This window comes from Varanus komodoensis, unplaced genomic scaffold (assembly GCF_004798865.1).
Source record: "Varanus komodoensis strain SLA01 unplaced genomic scaffold, ASM479886v1 scaffold22, whole genome shotgun sequence".
In the NCBI taxonomy this organism is placed as follows: Eukaryota; Metazoa; Chordata; class Lepidosauria; order Squamata; family Varanidae; genus Varanus; species Varanus komodoensis.
Window position 1 is genome coordinate 16,190,450 of NW_025335606.1, and position 13,854 is coordinate 16,204,303.

At 45.1% G+C, this 13,854-nt stretch overlaps 1 protein-coding gene across 1 annotated transcript in view; it reads right to left on the bottom strand.

The window, feature by feature from the left end:
- LIFR (LIF receptor subunit alpha) overlaps positions 1-13,854 on the bottom strand; it is a 93,543-nt gene that overhangs the window by 22,516 nt on the left and 57,173 nt on the right. The window contains exons 9-13 of the mRNA XM_044431097.1: positions 12,318-12,475; positions 10,804-10,949; positions 9,585-9,750; positions 8,008-8,078; positions 6,002-6,212 (exon numbers count right to left, since the gene is read on the bottom strand). Of these exons, the coding sequence (XP_044287032.1) occupies positions 6,002-6,212; positions 8,008-8,078; positions 9,585-9,750; positions 10,804-10,949; positions 12,318-12,475 (752 nt within the window). The remainder of the gene's footprint in view (positions 1-6,001; positions 6,213-8,007; positions 8,079-9,584; positions 9,751-10,803; positions 10,950-12,317; positions 12,476-13,854) is intronic.

Below are 13,854 nucleotides of genomic sequence, written 5' to 3' on the forward strand. Positions count from 1 at the left end.
CATTCGAAGAACCACCTTTTCTTTGTGGAAATTCAAAAATGGTGGGTCTATGCGTAGAGCACAAAGCTCACTGGCCCTTCTGGCTGAAGTAACCACAACAAGGAAGGCAGTTTTCCATGATACAAGAGGTAGATCCACCGTCACCAGAGGTTCAAAGGGTGGCTTTGTTCGTGCTTGGAGTTCAACAGAAAGACTCCAAGTCAGCATGACCGAGCGAATTAATGGGTGTAGATTTTGTAGTCCTTTTAGAAAACGACGAATCAGAGGTTGAGAAAAAAACCAATGAGCCTTGTATGGTACCACGGAAATGTGAGATAGCAGCCGTGTAAACCTTTATAGACGAAGGCTTAAGTCCCAAACGGTGAAGTTCGAACAGAAATTGTAGAACGTTCTCAATGGATGCCGATTCTGGAGAAAAAGAATGACGATTGGCAAAGGAGGAAAATCTTTTCCATTTTGCTGAGTAAGACCGGCGTGTAGAAGGTCTTAGTGCAGATTCGAGAATCGCCCTGATATCAGGATGTAAAAACGTCGATTCTGAGACTGTTTCTGCTGGTTCCGAAGGAGGAGTCGGTCGTATATGAAGTTGAGGAGAGGATTCCATGAATCGAGACAGTAATGGAACCGACAGAGAGACCGAATCTAGCAAATGCTCCACGCTGTCAGTTTGAGCGAGGCTAGGTCTGGGTGTCAGATTGCTCCGTTGCACTGCGTCAATAAGTGGGGGACCGGTGGAAGTCGACGGAAAACACCTTTGGACTGAAGGAGGAGAGCAGCGAACCAGGATTGCCTCGGCCACCATGGGGCTATCAAAATCCCTGTAGCATTGTCCTGGACAATCTTCGATACCACCTTCATCAGAAGAGGAATCAGAGGAAACGCATAGAAAAACAGGTTGCTCCAATCGATCATGAGGGCATCTTCCTTCGAGTTCTGTCCAATACCTGCTCTGGAGCAAAACAGTTCGCATACCCTGTTTGTTCGGGTAGCGAATAAGTCTATTTCCGGGTATCCCCACAACTGGAATAGTTCGTTGCAAATTGTCCAGTCCAACTCCCACTCGTGAGTCGTTGACATCTGCCTGCTCAGTGTATCCGCTTCTACGTTGTCGGTCCCTGCAAGGTGCACCGCCAGTAATATTATGTCCCTTGGGATGCACCAATCCAAGATCTGCATTGACAATTGGGCCAAGAGCGGAGACCTCGTTCCGCCTTGCTTGTTGACGCAGAAGACAGCAGCCATGTTGTCGGATGCAATCTGCACAACTTGGCTGTGTATAACAGTTTCTAAGGATTTGAGAGCGTTGAAAATCGCTAGAAGCTTGAGGAAATTGATGTGTCTCCCCGCTTCCTGTCGGTTCCAAGCTCCTTGGACCCTAAGTCCTGCACATGCCGCACCCCATCCGATGAGGGACGCGTCAGTGTACAATGTCACAGTTGGCTGGGGCTGACGGAACGGAACGCCTGTAGATAGGATGCGTGTAAAAGTCCACCATATCAGAGAATGAAGGACCGAGGATGGGATCCGAAGAAGCCTGGTTTGTAGATCCTGTTGCGGGTGAAACTATCTGTTGAAGAACAATTGAAGCGGCCGAAGTCTGAGTCTTGCGTAAGGCACAATGGCCACTGAGGCTGCCAGGTGCCCCAGTAGTCTTTGTATGCTGACGGCTTGCACTGTCCTTAGTCGTCGGATCCGATGGATGTGGGCACACAGCGTGGCTCCGCGGGATGGAAGAAGAAACACTCTTTGTAGAATGGAGTCGATACGTGCCCCGATGAAATCGATGACCTGTGTCGGGATACGTGACGATTTCTTAAGATTAATGCATAGTCCAAGGTTATCAAGCAAAGTACAAGTCGTATGGACAGCCGCAAGGAGGTTGTCCTTAGTCTGTGACACAATGAGCCAATCATCTAGGTAGGGGTAGACTTGTATACTCCGAAGCCGTAGGTGGGCACATACTGGAGCCATGCATTTTGTAAAGACTCTCAGTGCCGTAGCTAGACCGAACGGGAGCACATTGAATTTGAAAATATCGGATCCAACAGTAAATCGCAGGAAGCGTCTATGGGAAGGATGGATAGAGATATGAAAATAAGCATCCTTCAAGTCCAATGAGGCAAACCAATCCCCTTTTTTCAGCAACGGAAGGATATTCTGTGAGGTGGTCATCCGGAACTTCTTTGGTTTAATGTATCTATTGACATTCCTGAGATCCAGGATAGGTCAAAGACCACTATCCCGTTTGGGGACCGTAAAATATCGAGAATAGAATCCGTGAAGCCCATCAGTGCGGGAAAGTTGTCGAATCGCACCTTTACGAAGAAGTTGGTAGACCTCATCGCACAAAACCGAAGATGGTGGGGTAAATCGGATAGGGCTCGATGGTGGAACGATGTCGAATTCTATTCTCTATCCAAGCTGAATGATGGACAAACCCACCTATCAGATGTAATGGTCTCCCAAATGGGGAGTCTGTTTTGAAGCTGGCTCCCGAAAGGGAGAAGGGAAGGTGGGGAATGGCAAGATGAATTGGTTCGCCGGGACCGTCAACGAGGGCGTTTCTCGGAGTCGAAGTGCCGACAGCCCTGAGAGAAGCACTGTTGGGGCTGTTGCCTTCTACGCTGCTGCCTCTGCTGGTAATGTTGGCGTCCATAAGGCCTGGACCATGACCACTTACATTTAGTTTGTGGGAGCTCCATGCGATGCGCTGTCATGCGGGATTCGTGGATGGCTTTGAGTTTTCGATCAGTCTTCACGTGGAAAAGACCAGTGCCATCGAATGGCATCTCCTCTATCCTCCGCTTCATCTCTTCAGGAAAATTACAATTCCTGACCTACGCATGTCGTCGTAAGGAGATAGCACTGACCATGGACCGAGAGTCAGTGTCCATGTGATGTCTTGCTGTGGACAACTGCTGTATGGCCACCTGCATTGCCTCTTTTATAAAGACCCTGGCTAGGTCTGCCTGTTGGTCCAGAAGGGAGGAGGCAACGTTATCCAGCTTCTGCATTATGAAGTACTGGTAACATGCCAGAGTTGCTTCATAATTCGATATGCACACGCCAAGTCCTGCAGCCGCATAGACCCGACGTGCAATCATATCAATTTTCCTCCCTTCTTTATCTTGGGGTTTTGTATGGCCCTGAGCCTCCCTGCTCTGGGACGACTCGACCACCACAGAGTTGGGCTTAGGGTGGCGCAGCAAGAATGGAATATCTTCCTCTCTGACCCGGTAGACTTGTACTGACGAGATGTTGCTTGCGGTTGTGCCGGTTGGTCCCAGGGCCGGACCATTGCCTGGCGGAGCGTGGCAATTAGAGGCAAGGCAATGGTTGCGGACTGTTCTCCCCGGACAATATCGTAAAGTCGGTCGGTGCTGAGGCCGGGGCGATGGTAGGCCTCTATTTCCAGCGACTGAACCAGACGAGAGACGAGTTCCAAGAAGGAAACATGAGGCTCGTCCGGAGATCCAGGGTCTTGGGAAGGGTCTTGGGAATGTGATGGCCACATCCAGGGACGTGGAGTCTACTTCTGACTTGTCCGAGTCCTGGTGGTAGCGGTAGTGTTCGCTAGTCGAGGAGGTCTCGGGAGAAGGCGGAGGTCTTTGTTCTGCATGGCCGGACGTGGACGGCGTCTCTCTCGGGATCGATGGTGAACGACGGTCACGAGGGTAATAGGCATAGGGTGGATAGCCACTCCAGTAGGGAAAACCGCCATAACCCGGCATAGGCCAGTCATCCCCCTGGCGTTCCAATGAGCGGCTCCTACGCCTAGGCGGCGACTGTTCTTTCTCAGATGGCCCAGCAGTAGGCATCGGAGTCGGAGAACGCTGCCCCGGTGGGGAATCTCTAATTTCTCCGTCGGAGATGGACTCCCGAAGTGGTGGCTCTGGTGGGGGAGACACGCTCTCAGGCCGAAGCACAGGCCTGGGGTATCCTGGCAGAGTCACCTGCATCGCCAATTGCAGGGCCGGTCCCGAGGGAGTTGGTACCGTAGCGGCGGTCGGTACAGAGAACCCCGACGAACCCGAGCCCCAGTGGTTGGGGCGGTCAAGTTCCTTGCCCTTATGGGCCGCCTTAGCTTTCCTCGGCTTCTTATGCACGGAGGATTTGTCCGGTTCCAAATGCTTATGCTTCTCCTTTTGCTTAGTTGGAGGAGAAGGTAGCTGTTGCGCTTCCATCGAAGGACGCTGCTGTGGCGCAGCCGATGCAGAGGCGGGGCGCTTAGAGGGCACAGCTGAAGCAGAGGCGGAGCGCTGCGGTGGTACAGCCAAGGAAGGGGTAGGCCTTGGGACCAACTGGTCTGATTGGAGCAAGACCTGATCCCAAAGCAGCTTACGGAGACGATGCTCCCTATTCTTCCTGGCCTGTTTAGTAAAGGCCAGGCAATGCCCGCACTTGTCGGTTCTATGCCCCTCGCCAAGGCAGAGGAGGCGTAAGTCGTGCGGGTCGGCGGGAGACATTTTGGAGTTGCACTCACTGCACTTGCGGAATGCCGCCCGCTGTGCCATCGCAAAAAAGAAGAAAGAGATGATAGTACAGAGAGTAAGAATAATATTTTTGGGTTTTTTTTAATTTATTTAGATAGAAGAAAGAACTACAACAAGGAAGAGGAGAAAGAACTGGGAATATAACGAAGAACAAGGTAAGTAGAAAAAGGTATAACCGTTAGGAGCACAACGCGAGAAATCTAGCGAGAGACGAACAGGCACAAGGCACAGTGAACGGCAGTCACAAAGACTGAGTAAAATGGCGGACGCTCCGCTCTATTTATACTGTGGGGGGAGGGAGCAGAGCTTTTTCCCGCCAAAAACCATTAGCTTTCTAATCTTCCAGCCTAGGCACTGCGCAGGCGCAGCACCCCATGTGTGTGATGCACAGAGGCCACGACGAAGAACCTGTTATATCCTAACCCTCCCTAACAGCAAAGACTCACTACAGCTCTGTGTTCCAGCAAATGTTTCAGATGCACAAGGACTGAAGCATAGTTACCAGTATTTCCCTTAGCAGACAGCAATGGTGGGAAGCACGTCTGCTTGAGACTTGGCGGAGCCACAGTTAGTCAACATGGACAGTATTGGCAAAGAGGGACCAATGGTCCAATGATGCAAGGCAACTTTATGCGTCAAACAGACATCAAGAGAAAACATTACTGATGTATGTACCTCCCAAAAATTGTTATAAGTTGAGTATGAAGTCTGCTTGAGTCACTGGCTTTCCACATAATATTGTATTACAAATGCAGTAAAATTAATATTTTTTCTGTTCTGTTGCACAAGGGACTGGTTGCAGAAGCAGTGCATGTAAGGAGTCATTTAGGAAGGGAAGGAAGCTTCTACCTGTGTACTGGAAAACCATAGTGTTTGACTAGTTAGGAATTCCTTACTAGCCACAATAAGGGCAAGAGAACTAAAACTTGACTGGCTCGAAGTTGGCTTAATATACCAGCATGTTCCAAAGCTACTCTATTAGCCATAGAGACCCAGTTTTGATAAAGAAGGAAACCATCGTTCAACAAACACTTTCTCGTGTGCCTTTCATTCTTTCACACAAAGAAAGGAGTGACGCAGCCACGCATGCAGCAAGCTACTCATTCATATACACACATACATTTGTATGGCACCCAATTGTGCCACAGCACCTTTAGGCGGCTCACAACCACAAGATAAAAACACAATAAAAACATAATAAAAACCGTAACACAGCACTTGGCAAACTGAACACTGATCATGCAAGCACTCTCAGTCTGCCACAGTGGGCTGAAAATATGATGTCTCAGAAGAACCCCTGATGTTCTGAAGTTTTCTAGGGGAGAGTGAAATACCAAGAATCCTACTTGTGATGGCTTTTATTTTCCAAGAGGGTTTTTTTCCTTTCCAAACACCACCACACAAAACAAGTATTTCTATTTTTTAAAGCAAATCCATTTTTTTCCTCCTACAAATAGCTGGTTACAAATACATAGCCTCTCCAAATCTCCATTTCATCCTGTACATACCTGCTGGAATTTCTGCACTATTTATCAAAGAAGGACGAGAGAAGCCGGCCTTATTTTTTGCCACCACTGCAAGCACGCAATCATTTTTGCCAAGCTTTACTTTGGTGCTGTTGAAGGCTACAGGAACAAATTCCTGCATGGTCATCTTTGGCAGGGAACAAGACACTTTGTGACCTTCTATCAATCCATTGCGTTCCAGAATGGGTAGTGGCTGTTGAGAAAGACATTGTAAAACAAGCAGAGAATTAGTTTGCAGATATTGAGAAAGGGAAGCTTGGGAGGAAACGCACGCTTTAAAAAATTTTCATGATACTCTTGAAAAATCTGTAAAATGAGGAAACAAGCTGAACTGAACTGAACAATGAATTGAGATGACTCCTGATAAATGTGAAAGAAGAAAACGCAAAGGCAGGACATTAAGAAAACAAAAAATCATGACTACAGAAGAACCACATAACTTTAATGTCAACAGTAAAGACGCTGAAATTGTAGATTTTGTATACTTTGGTTCAAGCTTTAAGTCAGTTGGGGACTGCAGCCAAGAAATTAGAAGAAGATGGAAACTTGGAAGGCGATCCATGAAGAAACTAGAAAAGATCATCAAGTGTAAAGATATTTCACTGGGGACCAAAGCTTAGATCATCCACACTACTGTATTCCAATCACTATGTATGGGTTTGAAAGCTGGACAGTAAAGAAAGCTGACAGGCTGGAATCCAATACATTTAAAGCAAAGTGCTGGAAGAGAAGCTTTGCAAATAACCTGGACCAACAGAAACGTGAACAAGTGGGTCCTAGATCAAATCAAGCCAGAACAAGCTCTGGAAGCAAAATTGACAGAGCAGGGCTGTCATACTATGGGCATATCAAGAGGAGGCAAGTCTGACTGGAAAAGACAATAATGATTGGGAAAATGGAAGGCAAAAGATAAAGAGGAAGACCAAATATGAGATGGCTGGCTTCCATAAAAGAAGCCACAGCCTGGAATTGAGCCAAACTGTCCAGGACAGAACATTCTGCAGAGCATTCATTTATAGGGTTGCCCCTAGCTGGAGATCACATGAGAGCACGAAACAACGACAGCAAGGATCTTGCTGCAATCCATTCGCTGAGCATGAGAGAAACCATTTATAGACTGCTAGCAAACTGCCCAATCAGTAAAAATCACCATCATCTCCATACAACAGCGAGCCCACACAAGAGGATGCAGCTCTGCGAGCTCTTGCACGCACTGTAATTATTATGGCAGGCCATGAAAAACAGCCCTCATGAGTAGGCTGCCACACATGCTCAACCTAAAGCACACAGGAAACACCTTTAAGAACTTCCCACCCAATATGGGAAGGTCCGGGTTGGAGTGGCAGAACTGGGGACCCTGAGGGTGCAGCAAGTAACAGCCTTATTCCCCTACATAAGTAGAAATTCCTGATTCAGATGTGTTCCTAGAATATAGCTATGTTATTGTTGGTTGCGAAGTCGTGTCCGACCCATCGCGACCCCACGGACAACATTCCTCCAGGCCTTCCTGTCCTCCACCATCCCCTGGAGTCCACTTAAGCTCACAGAATATAGCTAAAGGGTCACCAAAATTCAGCTAACCTGTGATGTGATTGGTTGACTGAGGACACATGCTTGGCTAAGGACACTGTAATGAAGTTAGTAAGACTGATTCATGAATTCACAACCCACTGAAATATGGCAGAATAGTCCATCAAAAGAACCAACCTTTACTACACACTTGTATGATTGAATGGTATAACAAAACAGATCCCATGTGACAACAATCTACAAGATATTCATGGAAACTTTCCATGCTACCACACAGAGAGTGTTTTTATGAAGCCATTACTCTTTTGAATATTACATGAAGAAAATAGCCCTTAAGGTGGATAGCCTTCTTCAGAAATCATTGTGTGATCAGTTTACAGAAAGCTTAATTACAGGCAACCAGTGTGGCATCTAAAAACAGTACATTTCATGATAAATTTAAGCAGCTAGACTCATACCTTCCAAAAAATGGTTACAGTCTCACCATCAGCACTTTTCTCCCTCCAGACATCTAACCGTCCCGCTGGAGCTAGAAAAGAAGAACTGCAATTACACCAAACAACAACAACAACAACTTGTTATTAGTTGACACATAAGCATAATTAGAGAAGAGCTTTTGGGCCATATCATCTGTTTATAACAATCGTTCCTTTCAGCACCTATGGAAGAAGTTTCTTCTTATTATTTCAGGTAGTTTTATGTTTAAGTAGCCTTCTCTAATTTTTTTCAGAAAATATCAGATTTTGCCTGAGAAGACTAGTCCACCTTGCTGAAATCTATATATAATGCCTTAGTGATGCATAATTACAATTTTGGAGATAAAAAACTAAAAATAGTTATCGTATTAAAAAGAAAATGCATAAGAAGACAACAAGACCTCCATGAATTCTGGGTATCTATTGCCAGAAATTAATTGACCAAGTGGTCTGGATACTGCTACCCCAATACTGGATACTGCTACTGCCATTTATTTGGTCAAAAGTGGGGATAGCTAGTTCTGGCTAAGGAAAACAAATGTCTAAGGAAAGAATGCCGAGAAGTCCATCACAAAATGTCAATGGTTATTTTAAGACTGAAGATCCATAAAACATTCCGTCTGGTGTCAAGGGTTATTTGAAAATTGTTGCAATATAGCTAAATATAACATTTTGCTACTCAACCCTAAAAATGCATTTAGACTTTGTGCTCATCCGTTCACTGTTGACAATTAATGGCCAACAAATATTGTATAATGTATAGAATATCATAAAAGCTGATATACAGTTATCTAGAAAAGCTGATACACATGGATTTAAGTAATATATTGCAAGCTAGGAGTTTTCTCAAAGATATGATTCAGGATGAATCATATGATCTTACCTAGTATGCTTAACTTGAAACCTTGCTTGCATGCTTTAATTTTACCTGAATTTTTAAAGATGTAACAGTGAGCTAAAATTTATGAGACAGTACAAAATGTAAACAAAAAAAAAAAAAAAAGCAAAACAAGTCTGAGCACCTGGCAGCTGAACTGTCTTATTCAGCATGCTATTTAGATGAGAGCTCTGCTTACATTTTATTGATATCTGAATCTTTGATAACAGGACACATTTAAGGAAAACTGCCTTCTTCAAAATTACTATTGTTCTGGAATCTTATGCATTTCTTTTTGCTGAAGAAACTATTGCCACTCTGATGTGATATAAAGATTAATAAAATGCTTTTCCTTTACTAACCCCTGAGAGTACAAAGCCAAAACTGAACCTAGCCTGGAACTATTTCTGTGGTACCTTGATTTGAAGGTGATTAGGGTGTAATCCTAGAGCTGATAAATGCTGGCTGGTGAGAAGATATTTCAGAGTCTCAGCTCTGACCTGGGAAAATGCTCCAAGGCAAATTTAGAGTGCCTTCCCTTCACCCTCACAACAATATTCGGGGGATGGGGGATTGGGGTTTTTTTGTTTGTTTGTTTGCTCTTTCTGGCTCATTAATGGACCAGTCACACCTGTGCTTTGCAACAATCCTTTCCTCAATAAACTTTCCTCAATAGACTTACGGGCTTGCTGAGTTTCATGCTGTGCTTCCTTGCTCCAGGTGCTCCATTTCCAGAAGAAGGGCTCAGCAGCTGCGCAGCGAACCTGGAAATTATAAACTGTGTAGGGATGCAATGTGTCTACTGAGATAGTATACCGTGAATTTTCTGCACCATCCAGATTCTTTTTCTGCAGATTGAAAAGAACCAAACAAAAACACAAACATTTCCTCAGGACAAAAGTACTGTACTGCTAGAATTGAGATCATTATTGCATATTTTCATAATGCAATCGGTATACATGGTGCTTTAGTATAAATGAAAAACAATCTTATCCAGACAGTTGCTAGCTTATACACCCCTTTCATATCTGGCACAACAGTGTGGGACCTGCTTTTCCTCCAAGAAATAGCCCCACGTAATCAAAGGCTGCATCTAACGCAATCACAAAGGCAAGGCCAACTGCACGGGCCAGTCCAACCAAAACCCAGCAGGAAAATAAGCCACCAAATGCACACATGCCCCAAGCATCATCTCTGTCCAGGGTGGGAATCACTGGATTCACTGGCTTGGCTCCCCAGCCTCCAGTCCGCTTAGCAGTGGCCCTGAGTCCAAGTTCTCGGTTCCTGGTGAGAGCACCAGTGATTGTGGGCCATTCACCAGGAACTGAGCTTCATGTACGGTCCATTAGCATCCCTCTTCTATGCTTCTATGCCATTTTGCTGCTGCTCCTGGTGCAAAAGAAGGCTGCTGCTTGCACAACCTTTGTTCCACAAACATGTGCAGACTTCTTCTGCTCAGCTCGCTTTGCAAGACTGGGTCAAGCATGAAAGGAAGTCCATGAATAACACAGGAACAGATTCCTCTAAGGTCCCTCCCAACCCTAACTGTCGCCATGTTTAAAGATGATCTACAGTGTGAAAAGGGGAAAGAAAAGATGGGTTTAAAAAAGATTAAGGGGAGACAATGGATTTGCCCACACAATGCAGTCAGGGAAGCAAGAGTGCGTTCAAGAAAAAGCAGGGGAAGATGTAATGCTGCATCATGGTTTGCTCTAAAAATAAAGAGGGGATTCCTACACAAAAGAAAGGGGGGAGAAGCACCAGCAAGCTCCCGCAGCAGTCCAGTTCATGAAGACTGAGCAGTATGGAGGCCCTGGAAGGCCATCTACAGAAATGGCAAGAGTTGTGCTAAACATATACCCAAAGCCATTAAAGTACAATGCAAATAAAAAGACACCTACCAGTTTTTCTCTGGAATTGCTGGTGGAAACCTGAACCTCACACTGAAGCTTAATTCCCTTGAAGCTGCCAGGTAAATTCCAAGACAGAATGAGATTAGTTGGGCCGTTGTCAGTCACAGTTAAATCTGCAGGAGTCCTTGGATGAACTAGAGAGGGAGGGAAAATTCCTTTTAAAATACTCCCACAACTGCTACTCATATGCATTTGGTTACACTTACAGTGAGCCCTACTTGCCAGTAAGTAGGACTCACACGAGAATTGTCAGTGACCTTGGGCTGAGTCTCTGAAACTCCAAGAAAAAGTCTCCTCTTCTCTCTCCACCTCCAAACTGTGAGCTAGTACAGGAGTGTACTCCCATGTGCAGATGGGGAAAACCTCCCAAGGTTCAACCTGGATGAGTGGAAGAGAGAAGAGATGCCTCTGTGCCCAACAGATGCTCTGACCTTGGGGGGCCCAGCAAGGACAGAGAAAACCTAACAATCTCTACTTCCCCCTCTACAGCTAGGAGTGGGAGAGAGAGAGGCACAGGCATGCTTGCCTCTGCGCATAACTTATGCTCAGGGTGGCTGCCTGCCAGGTGGATTTTCCCTTTCATTGTTGGAGAGGATAGTTTCACCTGGGGTGTTACAGGTTTGGTGGCAAAATGTCCAGGTGAACTGCTGATTGTTGCCATTTTGATTCCAAATGCAAACAAGCAGTTGCCCTCAAATGGTGCCCCATTGGATTAATCAAGATGGTAAAATAAGCTTTGAATCTGTCCAAGGAAAGAAATAGAAAAACAATGGAGGGAGCAATCCTATGGCTCCTAGAAATTGTCTGAGGTAAGGATGGGCGAGGAATCGCTTGGAGTTCCTTGGCTCAGCATCCCAGACCCATCTGCTTTGCAGCAGCCCTGATCCTGAGTTCCGGGTGAGTGGACTTCCTCTTGGCTCCCATTGTTTTGTGGGATCCCACCAAGCATGGGAGAAAGTCAGCAGAGTGCTAGAGGGATGGATTCCAAAAGGATTTGTCTCAACCCTTGGCTAAGGACTGATAGGGTTTTCCAGATACCCAGCTCTGAAATCAAAGAATGGATGGCAACCTCGGAGCTGGGAAGCAGAGCTCCAACCCCCTCCCCACCCCCTGACAGCTGGCAGCATCTGCTGCTGCTCCAACCTTGGAGAGTTGTAAAATGGGGCAGGGGAGAAGATGACTGGGGCATCCAGGATATGAGGCATCCTGTTGCCTTTCCACCCTCCTTCTCTCCCCCTCCAAGATGCTCTTGCCAGATGACAGAAGTCCAACTAGCAAAACTGCTGAGTGGGAGAATAGGGAGGCAAGGACTGCCGTTACCATTCCTCTCACTCTGAACTGCCAGGTATGGTCAATCCAGTAAGGCCATGTCCATGATGCTAAATATATGACTGAATACTTCTGAAATCCAGTTAAATTCTTGTTTGGGGTTTGAAATGTGAAGCGGAACTGATTACCGACAGATAATGTATGAAATGGGTTTTATTTTTGGTCAGTCTTACCTCTGTGTCTTATATCAATTTGAAGAGAAGCTTCTGATTGGCCAAGAGAATTGGAAGCATAAACTGTGAAGTTGTATATTGTTTGATTGTTCGAGACTGGGTAAGTACACTGGTAATGTTCAGACTCTCCTGTATATGTCACATTTCCCCCAGATATTCTGCAAATGTATAGAAAAGAGTGTGGTTTAAACGCAAGCAGCATAAGAAATGAAAACTAAATTAAATACATCTGTCATCTCTGTAAGTTGGGATATAGTCAGAATATAATATAATTAAACTATATCATAACTGGCTATATTTTATCTATCCATAAATAATGATATTTAAAATAGTTGTGTTTTCTTAATTTTACAGTTTCTCCTTTATTACCTTTTCAGTATAACCAAGCTAAATGAAAATTCATTTCAGCACTGAAAAATGACCTCACTTTTTTGAAATGTTTGGGCATTTTTGCTGTTGCTTATATTGTCCTCGGTGCTGTAATCAGAGCCAATTCTGATTGGCAATGTGGCATCAGGCCGTAATTCTGCTCACCTGTGTTCTGCTCATAATTGTGTTCCCCAGCCAGGGCAGGGAGAATGGAACTTAAAAGAGCAACAACCACAGAAACAGCACTGATAAGGATTAATCATACACACAAAAGTTTGCATTCTTTTTAGCTTCTGGAGGAAATGTTTATCATACCAAAAGCAGGGGTTTTAACCCCACAAATTTAAGCACAGGATATTTGGAGTCATTTTAGATGCAACTTAAGCTGTACCATGTAGTGATGGGAGAGTTCCCATTGGCTTCCATCCGACTGCTTGGGGAAAAAAGCTAAGCTATTTATCCCCAAATCAAGAAACAGCTCTATTTATTTCCAACCCTATCGAGGCAGCTCTACAATGCACCCTTCAGCAAAGCATGGGAAAAGTCCTGCTGATTTTGCAGAGAGTAGCTCTCTGACGGGAAAAAAATGGAGATAGGAACCAAAATCTCAACCAATGGAGAACCCTTCAGTTAATGCTACACACTGCGGATGTGTGTCCCATCCCAAATGATCCCAAGAGGCATCTTCATAGATCCCCCTAGCAAAACATTTATGAGTTTCTCTGCTAGTTTCTTACTGGGTCTCTGTGAAGAGAAGCTGAGACACAAGCACACTCCCCCAGTTTGGACTAAGACAGCCTCCCTGGGGTAGGTTTTTTCCCCATGCCTGACTAACCGCAGTCAAACCTTTAACTGGGAAGTCTTCTCTAGCTCAGCTTTTAATCCAAGCTAGAAAAGTTTTCAGAGGTTTCTCCTTTGAAATAAGCATAATCAGTTCCCAAAGCACATTTCAGAACCTAAACCCAATGAAGTCTGCCAGCACCTTTTGGCTCTGAATTGCAATTCACTCTTTGTTGGACCAGGAATCATGAAAGCTTTGGTTCTCTGTCTTCACCATATGAATTTCTCTTGCCTTTTATTGTTATCAATGAATAATCAGAATGCATGAAATATTTAGCCCAATGAACAGTATAAGCAAACACCATATAGCTTTTTAATTTTATTTTTG